General features: G+C 35.9%; 2 protein-coding genes across 7 annotated transcripts in view; one reads left to right on the forward strand and one right to left on the reverse strand.

The window, feature by feature from the left end:
* The window catches only part of LOC132909768 (EGFR adapter protein-like), a 288420-nt gene extending 264590 nt beyond the window's left edge, over window positions 1-23830 (forward strand). For 5 of the 6 annotated variants that reach the window (XM_060964811.1, XM_060964810.1, XM_060964809.1 and 2 more), the window contains 6 exons: window positions 13422-13568; window positions 16265-16453; window positions 17519-17958; window positions 18368-18586; window positions 19026-19197; window positions 21470-23830. In XM_060964811.1, coding sequence (XP_060820794.1) covers window positions 13422-13568; window positions 16265-16453; window positions 17519-17958; window positions 18368-18586; window positions 19026-19197; window positions 21470-21679 — 1377 coding nt within the window. In that variant the 3' untranslated portion in view covers window positions 21680-23830. The remainder of the gene's footprint in view (window positions 1-13421; window positions 13569-16264; window positions 16454-17518; window positions 17959-18367; window positions 18587-19025; window positions 19198-21469) is intronic. The other variant, XM_060964813.1, reaches the window with a different exon arrangement.
* On the reverse strand, window positions 23654-26927 carry LOC132909785 (DDB1- and CUL4-associated factor 13). Its single transcript, XM_060964877.1, has 7 exons — window positions 26712-26927; window positions 26158-26552; window positions 25910-26078; window positions 25690-25837; window positions 25304-25604; window positions 25058-25221; window positions 23654-24976 (listed from the first exon to the last, which is right to left on the reverse strand). Exons 1-7 carry the CDS (start codon window positions 26779-26781, stop codon window positions 24889-24891), a joined length of 1335 nt encoding a protein of 444 aa, XP_060820860.1. The 5' UTR covers window positions 26782-26927; the 3' UTR covers window positions 23654-24888.
* Window positions 26928-27422: the final 495 nt, after the last annotated feature.

The following is a 27422-nucleotide window of genomic DNA, read 5'->3' on the forward strand; positions in this document are numbered from 1 at the left end:
GAATTCTCGATAATGCGTCGCTGCCACCTGCATTCCGATTACAATGAACGAGAATCAACGATGACTTAATTCTATACACTCTCCACTTTGTACCTTCCTTTACTTCGTTTGTTTCCATTGTTTCATTGTATTTATCCTTCTTCTTATTATGTACGTATTCTTGTTTAGATTTAGAAGCTTCTTAGATGTATACACAGTGTGTACAAGATGTGTCGATCCGATTTTTCTTAGTCAATTAAAACGAGATTATCGTAGTCGCTGTGGCATAGGAAAATTGGATAAGATTAAGACAAAGCAGAAAGAGTACAAGGAATATTTTCTGAGACGTTGTTACATGCGTGTTATCGTAGTCAAACCTGGGCAGAATATCTGCATAAAACAACAACAAATTTAGAAAATTGGATTTTCCCCTTTGAGCTGGATTTTTTTAAAGAGTACGGTACACTCAAGTTTGACAAATTATAGATCAATCACGATATATGATTTCATCTATAATAAGATCCTACTATATACTATGCGCTATAGAAGCCTGCGTTACGATAAGCTTCGATGATATCCGAAAAACTAAACAAATCCAGCACTAAAAGACGTTTGCCTTAGACGTGTCGTATTTACGACGATTAAGGAAGCGCGAACGAAGCCGATAAAAATTGAAGTATCGACCGGAAAATTCTGCTAAAGTTACGTAGAACTCGTATAGCGGCCTATTAACCGCAAGACGTACGCCTAAACGTTGGAAAAGAATTTTTATCACATGGAATATCCGGATTCTTCGCGCAGGAATAGATGCGCCAAGAGTAGGCTGACAAGACATGTTTCGGGGACATAGAGAGTCAGAAAATCGCGTAGGACGTACAGACACATAGAAAAGCAAAGTATGTAGATATATGTATACAGATATAAGAGGAAGGAAAAGGACCGTTGGTGCGTAGCGTAATGTCTTACCACGAGTTTGTCCCCATGGGAGAACAAGCTGCCGGCATTATCGCAAAAAAGTTAAAGCGTCTGTATCTACACGGTGACAATGTAGTTAACCATTCGTGATGAGAATCACGACCGGTACCGGAGAAGCATCTCCTGGGTGAATACAAAATACAGGGGACGTTCTTTACGAGCCACTAGCTCTCTCGTATGGCAATATTTATTTTTGCCCGTAGAACGCGCAACCACGATTAAACTTTCACTGTGACGAAGCTTGCGCCTCTGCTGCGGTGCTGGCTAGACGCGTGACGAGCCCATTGTGTTTGTTCTACACGCAGATATGCTCTAAAGAAGAATGACCGAGATGGATGCGCGAAATTCTTCTCCCTGTTTTGCTCTTTCGCGTCATATACGGTCGTTATATTATCGAAATCTAACTTTCCTACGTATGGACGCGCGTATAATGGTCCATGGAGGTATTTCAAATTTAAACGTTTACAAGAACTTAATGAGATGTAAGTATCGTGATTACGGAGTTGAACAGTTTTCATTTGAAACCACGACGATGAATAAAAAGAGTTCGAATAATTATTCCAGACTAAATATTAAATATTAAATATTAAATATATCGAAGAAGGCGGACATAAAATGCAAGGCTTATATTTATTACTAATCCTTCAACTTTATCGTATCAGAACGCTTTACGATAGACCCAATAAAGTGTAAAATTATTCTGAATCTTCCCATATTTGTAATTTCGTCAATTTAAAAAAAATTTAATTAATTTAAAAGACAAATTACAAAACCACATTTATTACGTTATTATACAATTAATTAAAATTTTAATTACAAAAAATTACATTACATCACGTCTGTTTTCCATCTGTTAGTAACAATAACAAAGTGTTTTAGCTTATGCAGTTAATGTCTTTGCTTATACAGCGATGATTGTAGTCGTTTTACGTCCGCGTCCTCGCATATTAAAAATAACATATCACACATCGAGTTATTATCACGAGAAACAAAGTACTCACGTGTTTCAACCGGTAGCATACGGTTAGTAGCTTCTACGAGCTCCTGGTCATGGTAATACCAGTAGAAAAGACCCGGCTCGTTATCAGCAACAAATTAATTTTCCCAGTATGCTAATAATCTTCCACTCGAGCGGAAGGAAAGTAGCCAAGAGGAGAAGAACCGTATCTTGCGGTTACGTAATCCCGAGACGCGTGTCGTCGCTGGTCGTGTCATTACGAAATCATCCACGTTGAAAGCAAACATTTATATGTACACACGAGATAATCAAATTGAAAAGGATTCGTCCATTCCACGGTATCTCGCAGGTTTATCGCGTTTTCTTTCGCGTCTGCCTACGCGGTGAATGCGTGCGGTCAACAATGTACAACACGTTCTTTGCTATTTCGAGATGCACATTGCGAGCTGCGGGGGTTGTGAGCGCAAACAACTTATGAGATGGCGTAGCCCGACAGCAATTATAGCGCTACTCGCCCCGTAATTGAAATATTTCGAAGCTGGCGCGAGCATCCACCTCGACTACAAGCCTGAAAATCATAAAATTATTCGGACGGATGATTCGCAATTGGGTCGCAGGTAGAAACCAATTCGCAGGAAATATAACGGCTCCGAGTCCTATCTCTTTCTTTTTTATTGTTTTCCGATCGGCAATCGAATTGCCACCTCTGTCCGTGCCAATTTTTCTAGATACATTTTTTTGATGTTTTTGGATTTAAATGAAACGAAAATTATATCTATCAGCGCGTATAATTCCGGTGTAATTTTCGGCCAGAGGCGAAATTGCGATCTTTCTTAATGAGAATTGGCTTTGCGCAATTATATTTCAATTATCGAGGGATACGGTACCGTGAATATCATTGTTTAATTTTTATCGGCTACGCTTTCCGAATTTCATGCGCGAAATGATCGATTCGATGTACAAATTTTATGCGGGATAAAGAATCGCAAACGCCGAGTTTTTTTTTTTTCTTTTTAATTAAGTACTAGGAAGGGACTATTTAAGTATTTAAGCATCTTGTACTACTCATTTTAAGTATTTAGTACTACTCATTCGATATACAATGAAATACATTTTTTTTAGGCAATCGGTAAGGAACAGAATTTTTTACATTTCTTAGATAAATATCTTAATTTTCTTTTTATTTGGGTGGCCTTCGTCGATCTTAATAACATTTGAAACATTTTTTATATTCTGCATAGTATTCTATTCTGCAAAATTATATTTTATTTTTCATAGTAATTGTTAATATATTTAGTATACATATCTATTTTGCAGAAATACCAATCACTATACGGTTTTCAAAATTCACAGATTTGTTAATTATGTTTAACGTGTAATTTTTCACGTACTTTTACCTAACAGGTCGTTTTTGTATCTTTTTAATATTCCCTTTAGCTACAAAGTGATGTAAATTAAAAAAACCAACAGAGGTGGACTCATGTATCTTCTTGTGATCTTTATATGCATATTAATATATTTTGTCGAATTTATCTTGCTCCGAAATATACATTAAATTTTGTCTTCGAGATCATTTGTTATACGAACACGATTTCTTTTTCTTATTTTCTAAATTTTATATTTTTTCTTTTTATCAGCACACACGTCTGTTCTTGCAACCCTATACCTACGGATGTATCTTGAAAACAAATTTTTATTTCGTAGCTGTTTGGTTGAAATATTTTTCTGAAGATATAAAAACAGTATCATTGCATTTCCTCGTATTGCAGTATCGTAGGATCGATGCTTTTTATGCCAATCGTATAGAACTGTATGTCGCGATGAACCATTAAACGAATTTGCAAATAGGTAGAGAAACCGATGCAGCTACCTCTGAAACTCATTGTATAAAATCAATGTATACCTGCCAATCTTTTATTAAATATCAAGTTCAGTAATTTATACATCAATTATTTATTTATACAATATTTATATAATAATTACTAATAAACAGTACTTGTAATCATCGCTGATAGTTCAATTAATTTCGAGAAATTACTTCGAGCTTTACTGGCACAACTTGATCGAAGAACGTAATAACGAGATGTAATTCAAGTGTAAATTCATAAAAGATATAACTTAGAGAACATGAAGTTGGCACTCCGCTGGGGGTAGCCACCCACATGCTATATTTATTTTTATTTTATTTTTTTTTATTACCAATGAGATATAACACTTTACCAAATGTCCTTCAGGACAAATTGTAAAAACCAAAATAAACTATAAAAAAAAAGTGTAAATTAGCAAATAAGGAGACCAATGATGAATTTATTTCTCAATGTTATTGCAGCTATAGTCATAGTTATGACAACGATAGAATCAACATTAGGTTATTTGCAAAATTCTGTGTCTATAGATCGTTCAATTGTTTAAATATCGATTAGATATAAAAGCTTCAGAACGAAGAGAGAAACTATCGTCGCTGATTGTTATCGGTGTTTTAATTAATTGATAGCGATATATAAACTTTACAGGCGAGCAATGAAATAACAGTGAATTTATTATTAATATGCTATTAGCAGATCTTTAAATACGTAAATAATTTAAATTTATAATCTCCATTGATTCCACGAAACGGTGACTATCTATTTAACAATTTAATAACGTTATTTTTATCGCTAAGCTGCACGTAATTTTACTAAAAAGTTACCAAAAGGTTATAAGTGAAAACGTGGCCAAGTACCCACGCTTCGACATAAACACATATACACGTGACTACCCGCGTCGTGCTATGATATCCGAATAGCCAACCGCAATCAGATCCCGGGCAATTTGTCTAAATCGCGTGGAGTTAAAGATTTTCGGTAACGTTAACTTTAACTCGTGGAGCGTCAGAAACGGTGGGCAAAGAGAGGGAAAAAAAGGATGGCTGGCTGGAAGCAACAAAACGAAATGAAAATGTCGAGGAAAAGAGGAATCTCGGTGAGCGCGGCGCGGCGGTACATCTTTTTGTCGGATCCTCGGCAATGGCCGTGGTATGTCGTATATAACGAAACGCCCTTACACGAACGAGGAGAAATAGAAGGAAGAAGAGTGACCAGGCGGAGCGACAGAGGGGGTGGAAGGCAATGGTGGATGGCTAGGAATGAGAAGGGGTGAGAAGGGAAGGGAAATGGCGTGCAGCTTTCCAGCAGGCCACAGTGCAAATGCAAGCCTTGAATGTGTAATAAGCACTCACGTCGCAACCCTTGGCTAGACCAGCGGCTCGTATCTGCGTTTAGAAAGGTCCTGGCCACGCATACGCTGGCAGCTAGCGCGTTGCTACGCGTGCAGCCAACATCGTGTGGGATCGTCGTACAGTCCGCACGTGAATGCTCGCTCGGCCTGTGGTGTACGTCGTCGTTCAGAATGATACGGCACCACGGTCGACGCAACTTTGATTGCGAATGGATGACGACGACGACGTCACGGCCCGCTGCCAGGCATCGAGGCAAACACGCATCGCCGAGGTACCGCCGAGATACCCGGTGTACCCGGCGGTGAAAACAGGGTGAAATGGCAGATAGAGAGGCAGACAGGCTATCGCTCTCTTTTCCAAAGCTCATAAAAGCCACAGTGGTGCGTATTAATGCGCCACGTTGACGGTGCGCGCCACGAAAGCCACCTAAAAGACGACGCATTGTGCGAACAGCAATGAGAATATACCACCCTTCTACTTACTTTTTACATTCGTCTTAACCGTTACGCGGCCGACTCCACACCGGATATATTGTGCGCGATCCACCCTCGCCCGCATTTTTGCGAATCCCTTTTCTTTTCTCCTCTCGTCCGCCCTACGGTTTTGGATAAACCTTTTGTCAGATTTATCGTCTATTTGTTGGACGAAGATCGGTCTCGAACCAGACGAGAGTTTTCTAGCGTTTGTAATCGACGCATTCGTGCCTCTTTTGATCTCGAACAAAGAGGAACGGCGCTGCTTTGAAGAAGTTGCCACGAGACGACGACTTTGTGTTCGTAGAAAGTCTTCGTCGACAGTTTTTGCTATTTTTTCGATATAGGCAAATTAGCTAGAAATACGAAGCAAGCACCGCGTTATTTTTAATAGGAAACTCACTCGATAGCAGGCGAATTGCACGAAACCACGATGGGTTTGATTTCATTGGACATTATATAGGTATCTACGATATGTCAATCCGAAGCCACACAATCATTTGACACGTAGGTACGGATCATGCGACGCCAAAAATAAACGCTAGAAACGCGCAAGGAATAATATTGTTCCAATGTACGTACAATATAACGTTTCCTGTTTCACGCGATCCCATGATATAGAGGAAACAGATGTTCTATCACCGGGAAATAGAGTAGCGCTCAAGTATTAAGTAAATATTAAACTAAATCCATTTTGGAAAGCTGTTATAACTATTGGGAAGTGTTTCTTCGCGTAAAAAGTTTAAAGTACTTCTCCATAATTTAATAATTAATTTAAAATTACATGTATGTGTATGATAGGAATATTCGTTATGTTAATTAAAAATACAATTTTACAAGGTAATAGAGACTACGGAATAAAATATCTAACAGTAACGTTCGAAGATAATAAAATCCATTGCCATTTGAAGCATAATTTATGCGATTTAATAATTTTTCAAAGAATTTGTAAGTGAATTTACTTGGCATTGTGAAACGAGCTTATTATTATACGTTTGTCAAAACTCGTTACTGAAGTTGAGACGTAGCCATGGAATTACTTGCTTGAATCTTATAATTGAACGCGATCGTACAATAGTTCAAATCGCTGAAAGAAGCAAAAAGAAGGAATAAATGCGCAAGTTGTTGGAAAACAAAACTCGATTATTGGACACTCCTAATAAGATATCGTTAAACAAGACATCTATACGCTGGTTCTTGAAACCATAGAGAAGAACAACACTTCGCCACTGAAACTCGCCAGCAATTTCTAACTAGTTCGTAAGAAATCTCGTTAACGAATTTATTCGCTATGACTTTATCAAGTTCAGAGCCGGAAAGGATCTTTGTACTTTTAGTTCCTGCAACCCCTGCTACTGCTCCCATCCGTTCAGCTGTAACGTTAAAACTCGTTTAACTGTTTTCGGAAAATAGTAATTACTATGCAGTACCGGTTCTCGTAAAATTATGCAACTCAATGACAAATATTTTTACGAGTTACAAGTGTGGGCACTTTCTTCGAACGCAGTTGAACGTTTTAATTTGCATTTAATATCATTTAATGCGCTACATTATGCAGAAATATTTACATATAGTAATATTAAATAACTGAGATTAAATGATATGATAAAGAGAAATATTTTGTAAAGTAAAAGCTACTAAATAAGTGGGATTTAAGTAACCATCCAGATACAATTTCAGTTTTATTCTCAAACTTTACAGCCAATTACAAAATGTGATAGATAACGTTACGGTTACAACAAAATTTTTAATGTACGTTTATTAATTTCTATTTTGACATAGTACTATAGAATACTATTATAAATATTATATTATAAATTAGAAACATATCAATTTCAGTTTCAATTCAATCTCTTTTATACACACTGTTCTCCAAAAACTCTTTCTCCTATTTTCAGTGGAAATTATTATAAATCATAAAAATATTATGATTATATAATTATATTATGATTAAATAATATAATTACTCGTAAACCGTTCTGACGCATTTCGATAAATTATTTGTAAACTGATCTGATATTTCCTGCGACGCGATAGCTCGAACCATACTCGATTATTTCCTTCTGACAAGTCGCGTTTCTCAAAATGTACAGCTAACTCCTCTCACCTCTTGGAAGCAGTACCGATTGAAACTGATTTCTCTTGCGAATTCCAAGCGTACCAAGCATCGGATAACGTGCATCGAGAGACGGGATCAAATTCGCAGTCACTGGCCACTGACAACCGATCGCTGCCGCTACGGACTACGGACGCAGTTATCAAACCCCGCATGCTCGCATGATTGATCTACGTGATCTTCGTTAAAATTCTGGTTGACCTATGCTAACGGAAGGGTTGAAAAATAAAATAAAAATGAAACAAGTTCAGTGAATCGTTTTATCCATTACCACCACTTCTTTCTTTTTTTTTTTTTTTCGTTTTTTGAGACTCGGTTTAAAATGATTACAATTCGAAAAAATTAATTTGAACATTAATTTGCAACGAGTAAGAGACTCGATCTTTTTGAAACGAAAAAAATTGTTACGCGGAGATAAATTGTGCAAACACATAGGATGTGGCGTTATATTAAATAGTTTAGAAAATGTTACAAACGACGAATAAAAATAAAAAGTTGGAAGATATCTTTTGTTTAAAACTTATAGACGTATACTATGTTGCTACCCTTTCGCATGGTAATAAATATTACGCATAAACTATTTACAATTGTTGTACGTATATCGTATAATTGTTATCAATGTTAGATTCTCACGCGGAATTCGCAATTATTTTCGAGAGTTTCGGTTTGAACATTACGCGAGGATTTCAATCATTCGGAGAGCACCATTTCTCATCCTTTCAGAGTAGTCCTAAAAGGATCAGGTGATAAATGTGCCCCATAAATATATGTATGTAACTAACTGATGATTTGCACTTATAGGACTGAGCGACTGCCCTGGCACTGCATTTAAAGCGTTTGCCAAACCCCTTAACCATTCTACTGGTAAAGTCACGATTATAAGCTTTATTTATTAAACAAGCGATACATATTATTTACAAATCGCATTATAAAAATATGTTATATCTTCTTGTATCTTCTAAACGATTCTTACTTACTTAATATATAATAAATTTCCACTTCTTACGAGCGACGAGCTTCTCCGACGAAATCAAATTTAAAACGTAGGGTAAAATGACAATAAAGAAATCCTGTGTAATCGCGTTGATCCGTTTCCGAATGATTTTCTACATTGATAACGATAGGTTGACGCGACCACGGTAACTGCCGTGAGTAAAACGTCCAGGATTCTCAACGAATTAATCCTCGATCATATACGATGATAGACAATCTTCAAAAACAAGAAAAAAGAACTTTACATCGGTATAACCAGATATTCGTTGGAATTAACTATTTGTTTCTGTTAAGGATTTCGAATCTTAATAGCCGAAATAATGGTGTATGAATACTAAATTTACACTTGGAATTTACATTAGAATAGTTATATATTTATTTTATAAATGATTCCAATGATATTCATCGATGCACACTTGCGCGCGTCTCAACACTATCTTTCATACTCGACTGTTAACCGACTGAACACTTTACATTCATCTGTTTTCGAGACACCTCCACATACTGATATTCACATACAAGTAGTACTATTACGCATCTAACCTAATCTAGCACACAAATTTATACATATCTCAATAGTTTCTAATAAAAACGTTGATTCATACGGCAAGTCACAAAGCAGTTGGCTATAAATTAAGGAAAATTAAAACAAGCATCGCATTCGTCTGACACCATACTCGAACCCTTTCAACCCCATCTTAAATGCCAGGAAAATGCGCTTAGATACTATTAGGTTATCGGAAAAGTTTCTTTCGTTTCATAAGGTGATAATAGATGAACAACAATTTCTGTTTTATATTATTCTATTGAATTAGGTGCGATCCATTTCGCTCTGTTTCTATTATTATTCAATAAACTAATATAAAACAAAAACCATTGTGCTCCTATTATTTCCTTATAAAACGAAAGAAACATTTCAGACAACCTAATATTATTAAATAGCAGTGCGCGAAATAGTAAAGGAAATATTTCGCCTAGCAAAACCCCGTTCGTCGGTCGATATTTTCGATGCGTTATTATCAACAAAAAGTCGTTTACCATGCATTTCGCTCGCTATGAAATCCGTCGTAAATATTCGCAATTCCGTCGTAAAGCGGACGACGAAGGATGAACTAAATGGCCACGTGAAACAACTCTCAGCTCCGATCACCTGTTTCGCGCGGCCTGTCGCCGGGCATCGTGGCACGAAATAAAATTCGCTTGAACGATCGGCGCCGGTCGATTCCCGATGCGGCGTCGCCGAAAAACGTGGATATGAAACGCGCCGTATTCCGGCCGCAGACACGAAGAATACGCGCGTCGCACCAGCACCATGTTCGCATTCGGTTCCCATTTCGAATATCCGGCTTAGGGAAACGTCGACCACAGCCTCCAGGATAGTATCGGATGCAGCACTATCATCTCCCTCGTTCCTCATTTTACTCTCTTTTTCACCCTTTTCCTGCTGCTCTTCTTCCCTTCCTACTCCCACCCCCTTTTCCACGCTCTTTATCCTCCTTTCTCTTCCTCTTTTTTTCCTCCAATCTGTCTTACTTGTTTCTTTTTCACACTGTGCATCCGCTCTTCTCTCTTCCTATTCTAGTTTCCCACTTGATCTTTCTCTTTTTCACCATCCAGCGTTCTATCATCGCGCTTTGTTCCTCTATGCGCGTCCTCTGTACATGCCGCGGTATTCGGTCGGCATATGTAAAGTTCCTCCGCGTAGTTTATTTTCTGTATCGACCCCATTTCCGGTTTGCGTCCTCGTCAGGCCTGTCGTATGGATTACACATTACACGTCCGTTTCTTTCTCTTCTGGTTTCCCCTAGTTGTATCCGAGCCGTTACGAACGCCACTTAAGCACGTGAAACACCGTGCCTGTGCTCGTGATCGTCATCGGAAATTTCGTCGGGACGCACGAACGACCACATGCATTGATGCAGGCCGCACCACCGACTCGTTTTACGGGCTTCGAATAGTCGGGACAGAGTCGAGTCTCTTTATGGGGAAACGGTAAACTCGTCTGCCAATGCGCCAATGTCCTTTGCACCGTGCGAATGATATACGTTTCAGTTTGCGTAATATATTTCGAAGAGGACGAGCAACATTCTTCCTGTTGTCTTCGGACTCCTCTTTAACCGTACGCGAAACTTTTGCGCGTAGTTCTGTGGGATTTTCGCGATTCCATTTTACGGCGATAACGAACGACTGAATATTCGTTTCGTAAAACGTTTTACGACAGAGTTACGTTAATGTTAGTTTGTATGGTAGAGATATACTGCACGTAGCTACGATTAACAGTTTTGGCAAATTAAAAATAAAGTAGAAGGAAAAATTGACTTTCCTTATATTAATATATTAACGAAAATTGAAAAATTGATTAATCAAATAATATAAGAATTTACTTAAAGTTAGATGAACAATACAATCTTTTATTAAATTTGCAAATGGATCGTTTGACCGGGTCTGGTAGGGTTAGTGTTAATTAACCCGTTGCCTTACGATTTAAGTTCCAATAGCGCGTGCCATAAGCGACAGCCATTTCACGGCTTGACTGAGTGCTCAAAGTGATACAAATCGCACGTGTAAGGTACAACTAATTTTATTTTGCAAGATGTTCGATAAAGAATTACTACCAATTGATCATTGAACAAGAAAGATTTATTGTCTTGTTAAACAACCGTCGGTGTACGATATTTCGATATACCGTAACGATCAGTTTCTTTCCCAATAGATGTACGTCGTTCTGTGTATTATAAATCATGCGTTAGATACTTTTCAATAATTCAATAATTTATTTGTTAGCGTCAATTGCCCGTGCAATGTCGATTTGTTTCCAAGAGTAATGTATTGCCGATAGCCGGAAGCATAAATATGTCATCGCGTCAAAATTTAGGCTCAATAGCGGCTTTGAGCGATGATACTCCTAAAGCTAAGATCACACTGACAGACAATTGTCCGACAGACACGTGTCGCAGCTAATCAGCATCTGTCTGTCATGGAAAATTCGCCGACAACGAGAGACAAAATTCCAATCCAAAGATAGTTGGTGAACGAAAGCTACATCCACACCGGCGAACAATTATTGGCAGACTCGCGTCGTCCGGGCAAAAGCCCCGTAGAATGCACGTCGCGAACAAGTATGTTGTTTTCCATGGGAATGGAAAACAAGAGACAACATCTGCGGGCAAATGGAATATGTTTTTACCTCGTAAAAGATGCAAGCAACGATACCACTGTGCGAGGGAGATGACACAGTATTTTCTTTACTTTTCAGGCAAGGAAAAGCGAAGGTAGAAAATTTAAAAATGCATGCAGTTTATCGAAATCACTGCAAGCTCACCATTTCTTTGTAAATGTGACGTAAAGAATTGTTCAAAAATCGAACACAAGACAACTACATTTTTCTTGATGGAACTACACATTTGTTAATACATTGATGACAATATATCACGGCATTCCTTATAAAAAGTCATTTACCTGTGTATCTATGTTGGAAAACTATTAACACCGAAGAGAAAGATTTGTTGGCAGTGTTGGAAAACATAAATAAAATTATTACAATCTGAATTTCTGTATTTTATGGTAGGAAATTTTTTCATCGCTGTAATATTAATTTTTTGTATTTATATGATGTCCAATTTCAAAGGTGGACGTATGTATCTGTTGTTTAAAAATCAAGATTTAAAAAGTACTTGAAGCACATACTCTTTGTGCTCGAAATGGACTATCCGCTTGGCGATGGTCACATTTCTTACACAGATAAGTTTCAACAATATTCTATCTCCAACACGTCCTCGACTAGTCGACCGAGCTATACGTCGCATGATGCATCCACTTTACACAGTCTACGTATATTTTTCGGCGCACGATGTACGCAGATAATTTCTGTTAGTATAGACAAGGCTTTAGGGACTAGCGCGGTTGTAATTGCGAGTAAAGAGCCGCAGATGTTGTTACGTAGAGTCTAAAAGGATCTGGTGTCACGCCACCCAGTGAGGCAAGAGGATTGACAACGAGTCAAAAAATTCACCACTTGTGCCACTTGTGCCGTGACCTTCGCGAGATCGATATACGTATTGTCAAACGTATTAAACATAGCATAGTAAGATAATAGAATCTGCACGCGAAAAAGTATGTGCAATAAAAAGTCTCTGATAAAATAATCTGACAGGTAATTTAAAAAAATTAGGTATTTCTTTGAAAGCAGTTTAAATTATTAATTAAGCGGTAATTAAAATTGAGCAGTTTAAATATTATCAGTGGAACGTGATCGTTCGTTTGCTGAATCACAAAATAATAAGATGCGAATTATTACGAAAAGAAAAAAGATTAATTAAAAACGCCATCGACTAACTCGCAATTAAAGCCAAAGTAAAATTATAACGACGCTATTTTCAAACGAACTAAGTGAAAAAGAAAAAATCGCTTTGATAAACGCAAAGTTACCATTTCCACTCTTAATTGACCATCGATGATTCGAAGTTCGTCTTTGATGTAAACCGAAACATAGAGGAGAAAAAGATGAATGGCGAATTAATTGAAATTCTCTGATGCAGTAACAAATTAGTTCGTTGATTAAATTTAGGTCAATCAATCTGGCGTTCAAGCACGATATAATTGGTCTTAAACGTATTTTAAAATGTTTGGACGTAAATGAATAGCAATTAATACACTTTTATCAAAGCGTGGCAATCGAATAAAACTTCTTCTTTTCTTTTTTTCTTCCAGGCGGAGGAGTTAAACACCATTGTCGGCAATGCTTTTCGTATGGCATACGTGGCGCAGCTTCAGCGCCAACCGATCCTTCAAGATGTGATCTCACCGCAATCATCACCACCCTACCGAAAGGACAAACAAGAGAATCGATCTTCGTGGGTACGTACATATTTTGTCTCGTATCCGTGTCAGTGATGTCGCTTTCTCTTAATTTTTATTTTATCGACACGTTAACGAAGAAAATTGTACGACTTCTGATATACACGCGTACTTGATATTTTCTTTATGAAACAGCAAGACTGTGTTGATCTCAATAAAAATCAGTGAATTAAGTTGTCAATTTGGAATAAAGTAAGGAAGAAGCTTAAATTTAAATTACGAATACGATATTTATATAAAATGTTTACATTGTTAATAAATGCCTATAAGTATCAATTTTTCTGTACATATAAATTCGAAAATTTTTCGTGGTTTTAAAATACTATGATAATAATAGTAAAACAATATTTTCTACACGCGATAAATTACTATCAGCAGGAAACAAATAAGTTATCGTTTCTCTTACAATGTAAAGTGTGTCCCAGATCTTTTTTGCACCAAAGGATGCCGGCATATCCTGCAGGTAAAAATAAAAATGAAAATGAAAGAACGGAGCAATTTATCAGGAATCGAATATACTTAAAAATAACTAACAAGTAGAAGGTGTTAACTTTGGAGATTTTCACCCGTACCTTTAGGTTGCGAAGAAGAACTTTATTTTATCTATTATTTTAAAGTAGAAACACTTCTCGCGTTACATTTAATTTAATTTATTACATTACAATTAGGCCCAGTTATACCGTAAACAAATATGTATATTTATTATACATATATATTATAATAATAATATAATAATAATATAATAATACATGTATATTTTGTTAGAGTACAATGTTGCTAGAACACGGTATTAAGTTTGGAGGATTAATAAAATTTTTATGTCATGCAATAAGCTTTTTTTCCATTACAAGTCACTACTATGCATAAAAGTGCAAATAGTTGAGCGTTTTTGAGCTACTTGATTTTTGAAATTTGAAGTCTTTTTATCTGACTTAGATATAAATTATATTGTTCAATGTTTGAAATTTTCATAATATTACATATTACATATATCACGATATTAACGTAATTCGAATTTTAAATTTTTAATTTTATTTTCTTACCATTAAAAACATCAAACAGGAAAATAAATATTGAGATATAAAATCATCTAAAACGTATAATTAAAATGTTCAATTCACTAGTTGGTGCATAAATTTTAAAATCATTATTTTTAAAAAAGCATTGAAAATATAAGAATTTATATTTCATATTTTGTACAAAAGATGTGGATAGATGTTACTTGTCGAATATTTCTACAGAGAAGAAACTCGATTAACGCTATCTAACTTTCTATCGAATTTTATCAACAACCGCAGCAAATAACGAAAGAGGAAAGGAGAAAGATCATCTTTCCAGTGACATACGTTTAAAACGTCTGTAAATAATGCGACATAACTTCCAAAAGCAAGTAGCTCAGCAATTTACGAATCTTCGCTTTTACATTAAAGTAAATTTGCAACAGTAAACAGGAAGGAACCTGCTGCGTAAAGTTTATCGCCACTGAAGCTACCTAAAAGTTTCACTGAAACCATCAGCCTGGTATTACACCTCTCTCTCCCTTTAAAAATACTAAAGAGCCTGTATGATAAATTAACAAAATTCCTAATTAAATTTACGAACAAGATAATTTTCGTCTCGTGTACTTTCGAATGTAAGAAAAAGTCAGTAAGAGTGATATCTGACGTAGTCTCATGGGAGCATCAGTCTCCAGTAGAGGTGTCCCATTTACAGGCCACGTTAATTATAAATTCGACCCAAGTCTCTCGGCTCCATCGTGTTTCCAAGTAAACGGTCAGTCCGTCGCGGTATGTCCGTTGGTTCTCCCTACGCAATCGTCCTGGGAATCGTAAGATTCTATCGATAAACTATTTATTAGTTTTCAAGTTACGTTACCCGCCCAATTCAAGATCCCTGTCAAAATTCGCAAATAAAACTTCGTAGCTGCCCGCTATATATCTGACGTTTACTGTCTGACAGGTTAAACATTCGATACGATTCCACTGCCTTCGTTCTATTTCTTGTAGCTTCTTGGTTACTGGTTTTCTAGTGAGACCTATTTCCACGATATTCACGTAACGAATCACCGAATGAAAATGCGAAATGTTAAGTGCTTTGCATATTTAACGTGTGACTTGTAGCTTGTTCGATATTTCGGTTTAAGTGGTCAGAATATTTGCACGACAAAATTTCTATCACTTCGATATTCAATATTCAGCTACGTTTATCTAGCAAGAAACTCAGAAATTGTACGACTATAAGTTATCACTGTCGTTTGCATTATGTAACGTGTGTCGCGTGATCGTTTGCACCGGCGTATCGAAATTTCTTTTTTCATATATTCGAAATAAATCTATCGTTTGTCCTTTGAGGCGAGATCAGTCGTCGAACGATTTTGAGCAGTCGCATTTTTCAGGAAGAAAATAGAGCATTTCAGAAGATAAACGTATCGATAGAAATTGATAAAACTGACCGATACAATTGATATTTCTAAAACTTGAAACCTTCTTAATAGCTGGCTTTAAATGTATTTGCAGAGTTTTAGTCATGCTAAGTGTAAAATAGCAGCGTGAAGGATATTTATTGCATACTACGTTCGGTCTCTCGACGAGCATTAACGCCGCTGGCTCGAAGTGTTGCCACAGCAAAAAGATGCCAGGCATACGAGCGATCGCAAGTTCGTTAGGAGTTTAACGATCAGTTTCTTTTTGTCGCAGAACAAATCGCTGGCTGGCGACAGCTCGATCGCCGGCGCGGGAGGTGTTTGCAGGAATTCGTCTTCGAATTCGTGGCTAAAAAGTCGGACGTCGCCCACGTCCAGAACTGGAAGCGGCTCGTCTGCGGCGGACATGAACGTACAGCTCGGCAGCGCCGGCTCGCCCACGCTGCGACTCGCTAGCGTGAAGGTGAGCTCACGCGTTCATTCTCTTTCCCTAGCACTTTCGCTCAATGGATTTTACAACGAACGCGCGACGTTATTTCACGCCGCTATTCGCCACGGATTTTGAGTCAGACTCACTCTGCCGCCCATAAGCATGTACAGGGTAACACCTGACATATTTGCTGGAAATAGAACGTTTTTCGCTATATAACAGTAAAATTTCATATCGTCTAACAAGAAGTGATTTTTCACGAAAAGAAGTAAATCGAAGACGAGGAACAACATTTTATAAAATAAGGTATAATTCTTCAGAGACTCGATTTTTCATTCGTTTTTTCATACGTTTAATTTTCAATTACATTGCAACTTGATAGGTCTTGCTGAACGCGTCTCTTTTTATAGAATCTACTATCTTATCGGTAAAGTAATATTAAATATTGGATAAAATAAAAGGTTTAACCAAGGGACATGTAGATAATTACCTGCATCGTGGTGTATTAAATTATTACTTGGAAGCTAAGTGCGTGATCGATATATTTTCAAAATCGATTTTCCTGAAAGCAAACCTTTGCTTGAAAAATTGTACCATGTAACATAAGTAGAGTAACTTTATTTACATTAAAAACGATTATTTACAAGGAATATAATGCCGCCTCCGCTCTCTGTGAACAAAAATCGTTTAACAGCAAGTTATCGTTATTACTCTCGATCCTTTCACAGCGCGATAAAACGAAGAATTCAGAACAAACCATTTAGAAAGTTGTTGTTTCTTGTCCTCGATATATCTTGTATTTTTGACACGAGATACAAAAAGTATCGTACGTACTTTTAGCTTTTCGCGAACAACAATCTCAGATAACATCGCGTTATGCGCATGCACAGTAACACGTAAGATACGAAGTCTGCGCTACAGTCGACGATTTGTATGAGCCTGTCTCGCTATGAAAGAGTTAACAACGAAGAGATTACAGAAAATCGAACGCATCCTTATACTTGCAGCAATTTCTATCGAGATTCTTTTGTTCTCTATAACCAACGTCGTTAAATCGTACTGCTCACATTAATCGACTTTTTCTTCGCACCAAACCAGACACCGAACTCGATCCCGGGTCTACGGCCGACGCACAACTTTACGAACGTTCTCGGCCCTATTACGAACGAGGATGAGCCAAAGAGTATCTCTCAGCAGAGCACACCGAGCAGCGATGAGAGCAACTCACCGACGGAACTAAACTCGTACAAGAGACTAACGGATAAGCCACCTCTGATAAAGCGGCTGGCGATGGGTTTGACAGGTGGACGTGACGTTCTTGGACTGAACGGTGAGGATGACAGCTGCCCCCTCGTCAGTGGTAGCAGCACACCGACGAGCCCATCAAACAGGCCGCATTCTGGGGGTTATATAAACGAGGCGATCATCGACTCTGAGGGTACGAGGCCGACCTACAACAAGATACCCCCGTCTGAGAGCCTGGATAATACTATCAACGCGTCTATTACCGCGAAAAACTTCAACATTGAGAACAACAGGTAATCTCGTAAGAGGAACTATCTTATAGTTAGATCTGTAGCCCTTAATTCCTAAGTAACAATTCGATCGATCTCACGATTTTGATGAAACTTTGCACAAGCGTTCGTCAGACTTAGATCAAAAATTTAGCGGCAATTTGTTCGTGGCCAGTTTTTAGTTTAAAGGGAGAAATCATCTCCTTTTATCGGAGTCGGTCGTTCGATGCAAGCGCTTATAAATCGTAAACGAGAAAAGATACGAAAAAGAATCGAGAACAAGTAATGTCAGTAATGTCAAATGAACAGTTTTCAACTGTTTCGCTGTTATTGGCGTTTGGTCGGAGGATAGGGATAGCGTTTTCTATGTCTATTCTTGCTTTCAACGATTCGTGATAGCAAGTACGTTACATTCGAATTACTACATTTACAGGATAGGACACAATTCTCCAAGCTCTGGTACAGAAACAGAATTCAAATCGAAGAGAAGATCTCAGATCAGCACTTCGAGCAGTTCGGTACCTGCTGATGGAAGCACACACGGTTCCACACCGACCCCACCACCTCTTCCTGAAAGAACGGATAGTCTCAATAATCGCAGTGAAGAAGCTGAACTGCGCAAAGCTCCCTGGTTCCAGGCTGGAATACCAAGGTACTTGATTCATGCGCTAGACAATAGTAGGAATATCATTCTCGAGATCTTTCCAGGGAATTATGGCTTTATTAAAATAATCGATGTACGTATGCGACAGTAAACAAGACAAATCTCCCTCTTCCCACTTATACAAACATTTTTCATACAATACACTAGAAACATTATACGTAAGTACGAAAAGATAACAACACGGATTAATTTTAATATTTAATTATTATACGATCTATATGTTCGTTGCTTGATACGTAGATATTCGAGTATCCAGACACATATATTTTTTAACTCGATTGGATCTACTATCGTTCTTTGTTCTCGTATGATACGCCTAGCATGGATAATACGAAGTCGTAGTTGCTGTCTCGCAGTAATTGTTATTTCTACTACTTATTTATACAAATTTGCATTTTCACGGTGTCGTGGTCATTTATGATTCCAGGGAAATAACGCTGGAAGTGTTGAGCCAAGAGCCGGAAGGAGCCTTCATGGTGAGAGAGAGCACCAGTAAACCCGGATGTTATGCCCTTTCGCTTCGAGTGCCGCGCGAATTCCAACCAAGCGGAATAGCCCATTATCTCATAATGCGCACGAACAAAGGCTACAAAATCAAGGTAAATCTCTCCTCGAGTCATCACGAGGGACGGTCTTTCTCGTGAATGTCTTTAGCCGTCTACGAAACGTCTGCGCTTAAATACAGTAATTAACACTTTCGCCGTGACAGTTTAAATTCCTTTTATCTACAATTATAATTCATTTCGCCACACACGAGGCCAGCACGATCTGTCAATTAACCGCCGTGTAAAAGAACTGAAACGAAGTTTAACAATTTAATTTGTACAGTAATCTTCGTTAAGTGAATGATACGACACAATATAAGTACCTCTGACCTACTCAAACTTTTAAGTTTCTAAACAAGTCAAACTAAAAGTTACTTATAATAGATATATATATTTAAAAAAAAAAAAATACAAGTACGTCTAGAGATCGCCACTCGATCAATATCATCAATGCAGAGAAGAATTTTACTGAATCTAACTTCACTTAATCGACTTTGTTACTGTATTTATTATAGAGATACAAAATATGATCTTTTACAGTCATTGAGTTTTGTTTTATACTTTTAGAGAGAATACGGTTCGTAAGAGAAAGCAAAAATTGTGTGAAACTATTGGAACAAATAAAACTTCCTATAAGAAACGAAATTGTTTCACAAAAGGGAGACTATAGAAATTCTATGCCGATTTTTGCCAGGATGAAAATTATTCGTATCGTGATCAAATTAATAGTTACGTTAGATTTGTTAATAATAGGAAGCTCGTAACGATTTTTACGCTATTTCTATTCTTCGGTTTTAGTACATATAATGTACGTACATACTTGAACATACATGAACTTTATCATATTCAACGAAAATTGTCACGCATTATTTACTTCCCTAATTTCGCTTATTACAAGATGATAGAATTCATTGCAAACCTACACGCGCAGTCTTTGAAAATAAAGCGTTCTTTTTTTCGCTATATACCATGAATAAAACGAAGGGACACTGTTAAAGAAGAGTTCGCAACTGTGCCGCTTTGTACGTAGAAGTTAATCATCACAGAGTAATATCGCGTTTGGACCGAAGCTTTTAGTTCTGAAATATTATAATGGAGACATTGTGCAAGTACAAAGCGACTCTGGTTGCGTATTTTGCCATTTGGCTACGCGTATTTAAATGTACGGACTTCCCTTGTAGGATAAATTAAATGGGTCCGTGGACTTTGATAATCTCCGAAACGAGTATAAATGAGTTTTGTTGGATGTACCGTAGGGAAATCAAAACTCATCCCCACTCTTTCATCTGGAATTGCATTGCCGTAGCAACACGCGATGAGATTCGAATATGACGGCAGATGATAATTTTGACGTACAATGTTTCTCATTGATTTGCTTCGTACACGAATAATATAATATATTAAACACAGTCGATTTATGCAATTGAATTATACCTACACCATAGATAATTTTTAGTAATTATCTGCACCTATGTATACGATATTAAATCATGCTTTTGTTCATATCACATAATATCAAATTATCCTAACGATCGTAATTTTGTAGACACATCCGATAACTTAACGAGAAGAATGATACGAATATAAAGCTAAAATCACATAGATCATTACGCAGGTAATAAAGTGCGATATTAAAACATTTATGGCGCTTATTAAAATGGCATGTTTAAGTATAGTGACATCGAGAGAAATTCAGTGATATCAGATTCAGTTGCTTTTCTTCGGAAACTTATTCAGAGAATTATTATAAAATGCAGTAATTTACAAGTTTAAACATTCATTAAGCATTCTATAAAATTTTTTTATAATTGTTTTGTTGATATAAAACATGTTCGAAATATCGCCACATATAGAGTTATGCTGCTTGAATTAATAATTGTAAAATTATATTTATTTGAACTAATTAGTACACTCTTGTGCAAATGTCTTATCCGTTTTGAATTTTCCATACACCAAAACAGTATGCTATTTTCATTTACAAAATCATTTTAATCACACCGATAACAAACAAAATAGTATTAATGGTAGGGTACAAATCGTGACATTGTTCGTAAATAATAGATCCACATCAAATCGAGATTTATAAAGTTTATATATCTCTGCTATGCATATGCTATACATCGCTGGCATGCATCGCATGCGAAAGCTGTATTCTACGCTTTCGATTTATTTTTTTTTTTTTTTCGATTATCATTAATCAGAAGATATCTTCATCCTTTTTGAAAAATTATCTATTTTCGCAATTGTAAAGCGAGATAGAAAATATGAATAATTTAATATCCAGAATGAATAATAACCGTACGCACTATCCTTCTGTTTGTTGCAGGGCTTCACCAAGGAATTCACAACTCTGACCGCCCTAATTACTCATCACTCGGTGATGCCAGAATTACTGCCGTGCCCGTTGTCATTAAGTCGATACAACCCTAGCTTTGTGAAAAGCGATTCCAACAAAGACTTCGCGGACATCGATTCAGACCCCGATTACAATACCTTAGCCGATTTCCGTAAAATGATGGCTGACCTGAACGTCTAGAAAAAAGCTGGCAATCAGGACGATCTGGTAAAATCGATGCTTTCACCGACGCTCTTCGAACCGAACGATTAAAGCGAATTCGTTCAGAGACTACGAGAAATTGAACGCGTTTCACGATACAATTGTGCACGAGATCACGTAAATGCGTGTACAGGCACGAAGAGTTCGTGAAATCATTGAAACGTGTTTTTATCTTGAATTTCATATCGTCCTCGGTCGATCATGTTCGTCGATTAATAAAGAAATTTCTTGATCGCGTAACGAACTAATTTGCTGCGGTTCATCTCATACTCGAGAATGAAATGCGTCGCACGTTCGAATGATTCTGTACGTTGCCGTGGTGATATGTATTTCGTAAGTCATCGATAGCGATAGGAAACATAGCGTAAGTAATTTAACGACCGCCGCTATTCATGGAAATAACAGCGAATCAAAAGTCGGAGGACGCATAGCAGGGAATCTGATTCCTTATTTTATAGATCGAGTCGCAGGGTTCGCGTTAAATCAACGAGAAACTATCGACATGCATTTCATTGAATTAAATCGTTAGCAGTTCACGAGAATCGCTCGACGCCTGCCGATACGCCTTGACGCTGACTCTGCGATAGAAAATTTCGAATGACAACTAGTTTACAGCATTTTCGATGAGCTAGTTTATTGTAGAATTTGGATGGAATAAAAGTTATCACAAAAAATGAGATAAGTATATTTTTTAATGTTACTGCGAATGTCTCTTGAATGGTTTTCTCGTTCCGGACGAATGTGTGAAATCTTATGCTGTTGAATTTAGTTTAGAAATCGAAGGTTATTTGACAGCGTTGCATTACCCGACAACAATCGTCAAAGCAGAAGCAAAAGGAAAAAAAAGAAAAAAAAATGATAAAATTTACCAATAAAATATTATCAGAGGAGTTCAACATATTTAGCAGATCGATGTATGTGACTTTGAACAGGACGACAATGCAATGAGATTTTTCGTAATTTTCGATCGATTGAAAGGAGGATCTTTAAAATCCTTCGAGGATTCTACCATTAGAATTTCACGCGGCTAAATAGTGTTTTACAAAATTAATGTAAATGTGTTTATATGTATATAAATTATAATTATTGTTATACGATACTACTCATATTTAATTAAATGACATTGACGGCATCGTTAGGAGGAACTATACCCTTGAGACAGTGACAACAGGAAGCGTAGAATACCATGGAATTTTGAAGCCGACGAAAGAAATAATTTTACACTGATAATTTAATTGCTCGACTAACCTAGTCTTGTACAGAATTTATGCGCGCATAGTTGATATTAAAAAAAGAGAAGAAGAAAGGAATAAGCAACTGTATAATCATATGTGCGTATTAATTAACATACAATGGATAAACGAGAAAAATCGGAGACTATGTGCCGCTTTTTATACGCCCAAGGACATGAAATTTTAAGAATACAATTCGATAGTCTCAAACTCTTGCTTCATCATTTTTTCGATATACGAAATGACAAGGAATGATAAATTAAAATTTAGATAACTATCATCGAATTCATCGAACAATATAAACGCGTTAGATCAGATTTTACAAACGACAGACTGTCGTTGATTTATCCTACAAAGTAACGCGAATGAAACACACGATAACTGACAAATAATAAAATAGTATTTTAATAAGGAGTTTACCCACGTTCAAATATCTGGTATTAAATTAAATACAATACCCCATCCCTACCATGCTAGAGCATTTACGTATAAAATCGATAAATGTGTCTTGTATTCATTTATTTAAACCGTATAAACCGAAAATGTAACATCTACAATGCGGACTTGAAAATATAAGATAAGCAAAAATACGAAGACTAAAATCACTTATTTAGCCATCTTTGACAAAAACATGAAATAAGACTTCAGCATGATTTTTAGCTAGTTTGTGAACGTTCACCGTACTTCGACATTGAAAAGAAGGTATAGAATGATCTGCGTATTGCCAAATTGATAAACATTTATTAAGATAAATGCGCAAAGAAAATAGAAGGAAATTAATAAATCGTTGTAAGCTACGCTAAGCAAGACATTAATCACTGCTTGAAGTTTGTAACGTTTTACGAATTATTATAGCAATGCGTTGTATAATTTCAATAAAATTATTTATTACAATAAATATTAGAGATTATAGTCAATATTTTAGTCCATAATGTGTATCCATAAAAATATTATCCATTGTCGAAAACATTACGTGGTATATGAAATACCTGTTTCTTTAAATGAAGTAATTACATTAAATTTGATATCGAATATAATTTAGCATCACAATTTAATATTTCTTATAAGAATAACAGAAAATTGAATCATGAGTGTAATTCTTTATTTTGAAATTTAGGAAATTAGTATTAAACGAATGTAGCATATACAGGATGATTTTCTTGTTAGTTAACTCAAAGGAAATGTAATAACGTTCTGTTTATATATATATAATATATATCAAGTAATAATATGTCATCAGAATCTGATATCAGTCCTGTATTAGGACAAAAACAACTATGTGTGTATTATTAGTGGCATCACCTTTGAATCAACTAGAGAATTACCCTGTATAACAACAAATTCATAAATTTTTACATTTGCTTTAAAATCAAAAATAAGTTTTGTCTTGATAAACAAACATGCATAAGCAGTATAAAATTAATCTTAAACAGATATTTCATGTTCATCAAATGTTATAATTTACTATGATCAATATATCCAAAAAATAAATTTATACATTTAGATGAAATGCTGACATACCTTATTTATAACATTACGTAAATTACCGTTTATATTGAATTTTGTAAAATTATATAAATTATAATAGAATGTGGTAAACTCCATTTTGTCTTTATTTTTAACCCTTTGCGGACTGCTACCCGAGCTGCTGCCGCGATAGTCATTTAAAACTGCCATGCACAAATTCTCCACAGGATAAGTAAAATGACACACATATGAGTCTTTCGGTTCTATCAATTGTTTTCGCCGAACGCGTATATAAGTTTTTCGCCCATAGCGACGCGTTTACGTGGGATACATATATAAGTCGTTCGGCTCTATCAGTTATTTTCGCCAAACGTATATATAAGTTCCTCGGCCAAATTGATGGCCTACGCATAACGCATATATGCGGCGGTAGTCCGCAAATGGTTAATCAGCATAAAAATTTATAATACTATAATATATAATTGTGTATTATATTTCTTGTCGAACAACATTCCTGCTTCTTTCCGAAACAAAAGGTACCGCACCTCTTCTAGAATGAGCTCGTCTATTAGCCTCCCTGAAATAAAGTAAATAAATTATAGTAAAAATATTTTATACTTTAAATATTTTAGATCTCTTTTGAAGTAATAGTACATACTTTCGTTTAACTTTCTGGCGAATTGTACGTAATTCAGCCTTTGCATTGTAAACATGTTTTGGGACATGTCTATGTCGAGAAATTCGGTTAACTTGGGGATGTGCAGCAAATTTCTCTTTCAAAGCTTCATTGTAATTTAATGCTGTTCTTTCTCTAGGTCTCAACTGCATTTATACATTTTATTATCTTTAATACGTAAAATAGTAAAAGGAAGAAATACAAAATATAATTGGAATAACTACATACCACACCCAATTTTTCTGATGCCTTTGCTTTCCATATACGAATATTCATTTCATCACTACCACTAATAACATATTTATTATCAAGAGACCAGGCCACGCATGTTAATCTTTGCATGCGTTTTGTATGGTAAACTTCTCGAGAATGACCTTTGTCTACTTCAAAAATGCGAATTGATTTATCATAACTACCAGACACAAATTCTCTACCAGTCGGCGAATAATCCACATCAATTACAGCCTCTACATGGTCCATATGCACATTTACTGGTGTTTTCAACTTACGAATGTCATATGTATATAAGCTAAATAAGAAAACATGTTATACTCAATTTCTCTATATAAACTTTGATATCAAATAACACGATATATCATCTTTCTCAAACTTACTTATAGTCTTCATTAGCACATGTAAAAGTAACAGCCTCCATAGGATTCCAAGACAATTTATTAGTTCTTAACCTCATAAACACTTTTCGCAATGGTCCTGTTTCTCTGGCATCATACAGAATTATACTACGGTCACTTGCACAAGCAGCTGCAAAATTCATATGTATTTATAATGTTGAAATATGATCCTCATTAGGTACAATAATCGATAATTTTATACCAAATAAATTGCACTGCACAGGATTATATTTAATATCGTACAAACTGTCAACACCCCATTTAAATGTACGAATTGGTTCATTCCTTGTTTCTTCCCACAAATGGCATACTTCACCACATGTTGCAAATATTGGCTGAGTTCGGTGATGAGAGATTCCACTTATTATAGTCTACAAAATATTCATATATTTTGAATCAATATAGTAAAATAATATTTGTTTTTTTGTTCTTTAATATTTAATATCCTACTTTACTAATAATTGTATTTATTGGTTCTTCCTCGTTGAATGATGGTTTTCTTGATTTCCATGTTTTAATAGTCTTATCATCACCAACAGAGATAAAGTTTTCGCCACTTACGCTAAATACAATTCCCCGTACTATGCCATTATGCGCCAAAATGTTACGTGTACATACATTATATATAAGATTCCATACTCTTATTTCTCCATCAAAAGCTCCACTAATTAGAGTAGACAATTGAGAAGGATGTTTATAAAAGCAAGACACACCATCTTTATGTCCTTCTAAGCATCTTACAAAAGGTTTTGCAAATACTTTCTCTAACTTTATTGCATTTAAAGCTCTGGTATACTCTCTTGCTGCTTCAAAAGGATGTAATGCCGGATCATAATTCCTAGGAACTACAAACAAAAAATGTACAAAATTAGTTAATAATCCATTTGAATAAAACATTATAAATGTTGCATTGTACGATAAGAAATATGGAAATATTTATAAAGAAAGTTTACTTTACCATTATTTGTTATTTCAAACAATATGTATCTTAAAATAAAACTAACCTTTATGAATATCACGTTTCGTTTCTCGTAAATAATCATCTGGATTTCTTGTCAGAATTTTCACTTTCATTTTGCAAGTATTTTAATTCAGTAAAATTTTTAACAACGTATATTCCTTTAGTAGAATACGTCATGTATACATTAAACATGTGCGATAAATGTTCAGCACTTGTACTCTTGTAAATTGTAATCAGGCAGTTATAAGTTTTAAACTATGGATACATAGAATAAAAATTAAATTCCTAGAAGTTTTAGAAATATTCAATAATTATTCAATAAAATATTCAATCAAATATCTGCTATGTCTAAAACAATAAAAATCGGTATTCATTATTGTTTTTCTGTAATTTTTATATATAGGTTTTGATTTGTAGGATTCAAAAATGCAAGTTATAAGTTGTGGAATCTAGTGGTTCAAAAATTATGACCATATGAAACATATAGCATTTTTAGGGTTTTTTACACTTTACTTTGGTACCATATTGCCTTCTATCCATACTTCGTCCAATGAATAGATTGCACAAACGACATCTGATTGGTCCGCACAGGTGAGCTCTCATGTGAGATTCACATACTCTCAACTTTCGTGTACCTTATTTAAAAACGTAATATCTTCGTATCACTTCCATCAACAATACTATCAGATCTATATTCTTATGACAGCAAAAATGTCGTCACAAAAATTCATACGATCGGCAACTTCATTGTCAT

This window comes from Bombus pascuorum, chromosome 8 (assembly GCF_905332965.1).
Source record: "Bombus pascuorum chromosome 8, iyBomPasc1.1, whole genome shotgun sequence".
In the NCBI taxonomy this organism is placed as follows: Eukaryota; Metazoa; Arthropoda; class Insecta; order Hymenoptera; family Apidae; genus Bombus; species Bombus pascuorum.

Bases quoted from the DNA above. Each gene is read 5' to 3' on its own strand.
- LOC132909785 (XM_060964877.1), bottom strand. From the start codon at position 26,781: ATGAAAGTGAAAATTCTGACAAGAAATCCAGATGATTATTTACGAGAA. The intron at 26,079-26,157 runs GTAGGATATTAA...AATATTTTGTAG, and splicing joins TAAATACAATTATTAGTAAA to ACTATAATAAGTGGAATCTC. The intron at 25,222-25,303 runs GTATGTAGTTAT...GTATAAATGCAG, and splicing joins CATCAGAAAAATTGGGTGTG to TTGAGACCTAGAGAAAGAAC.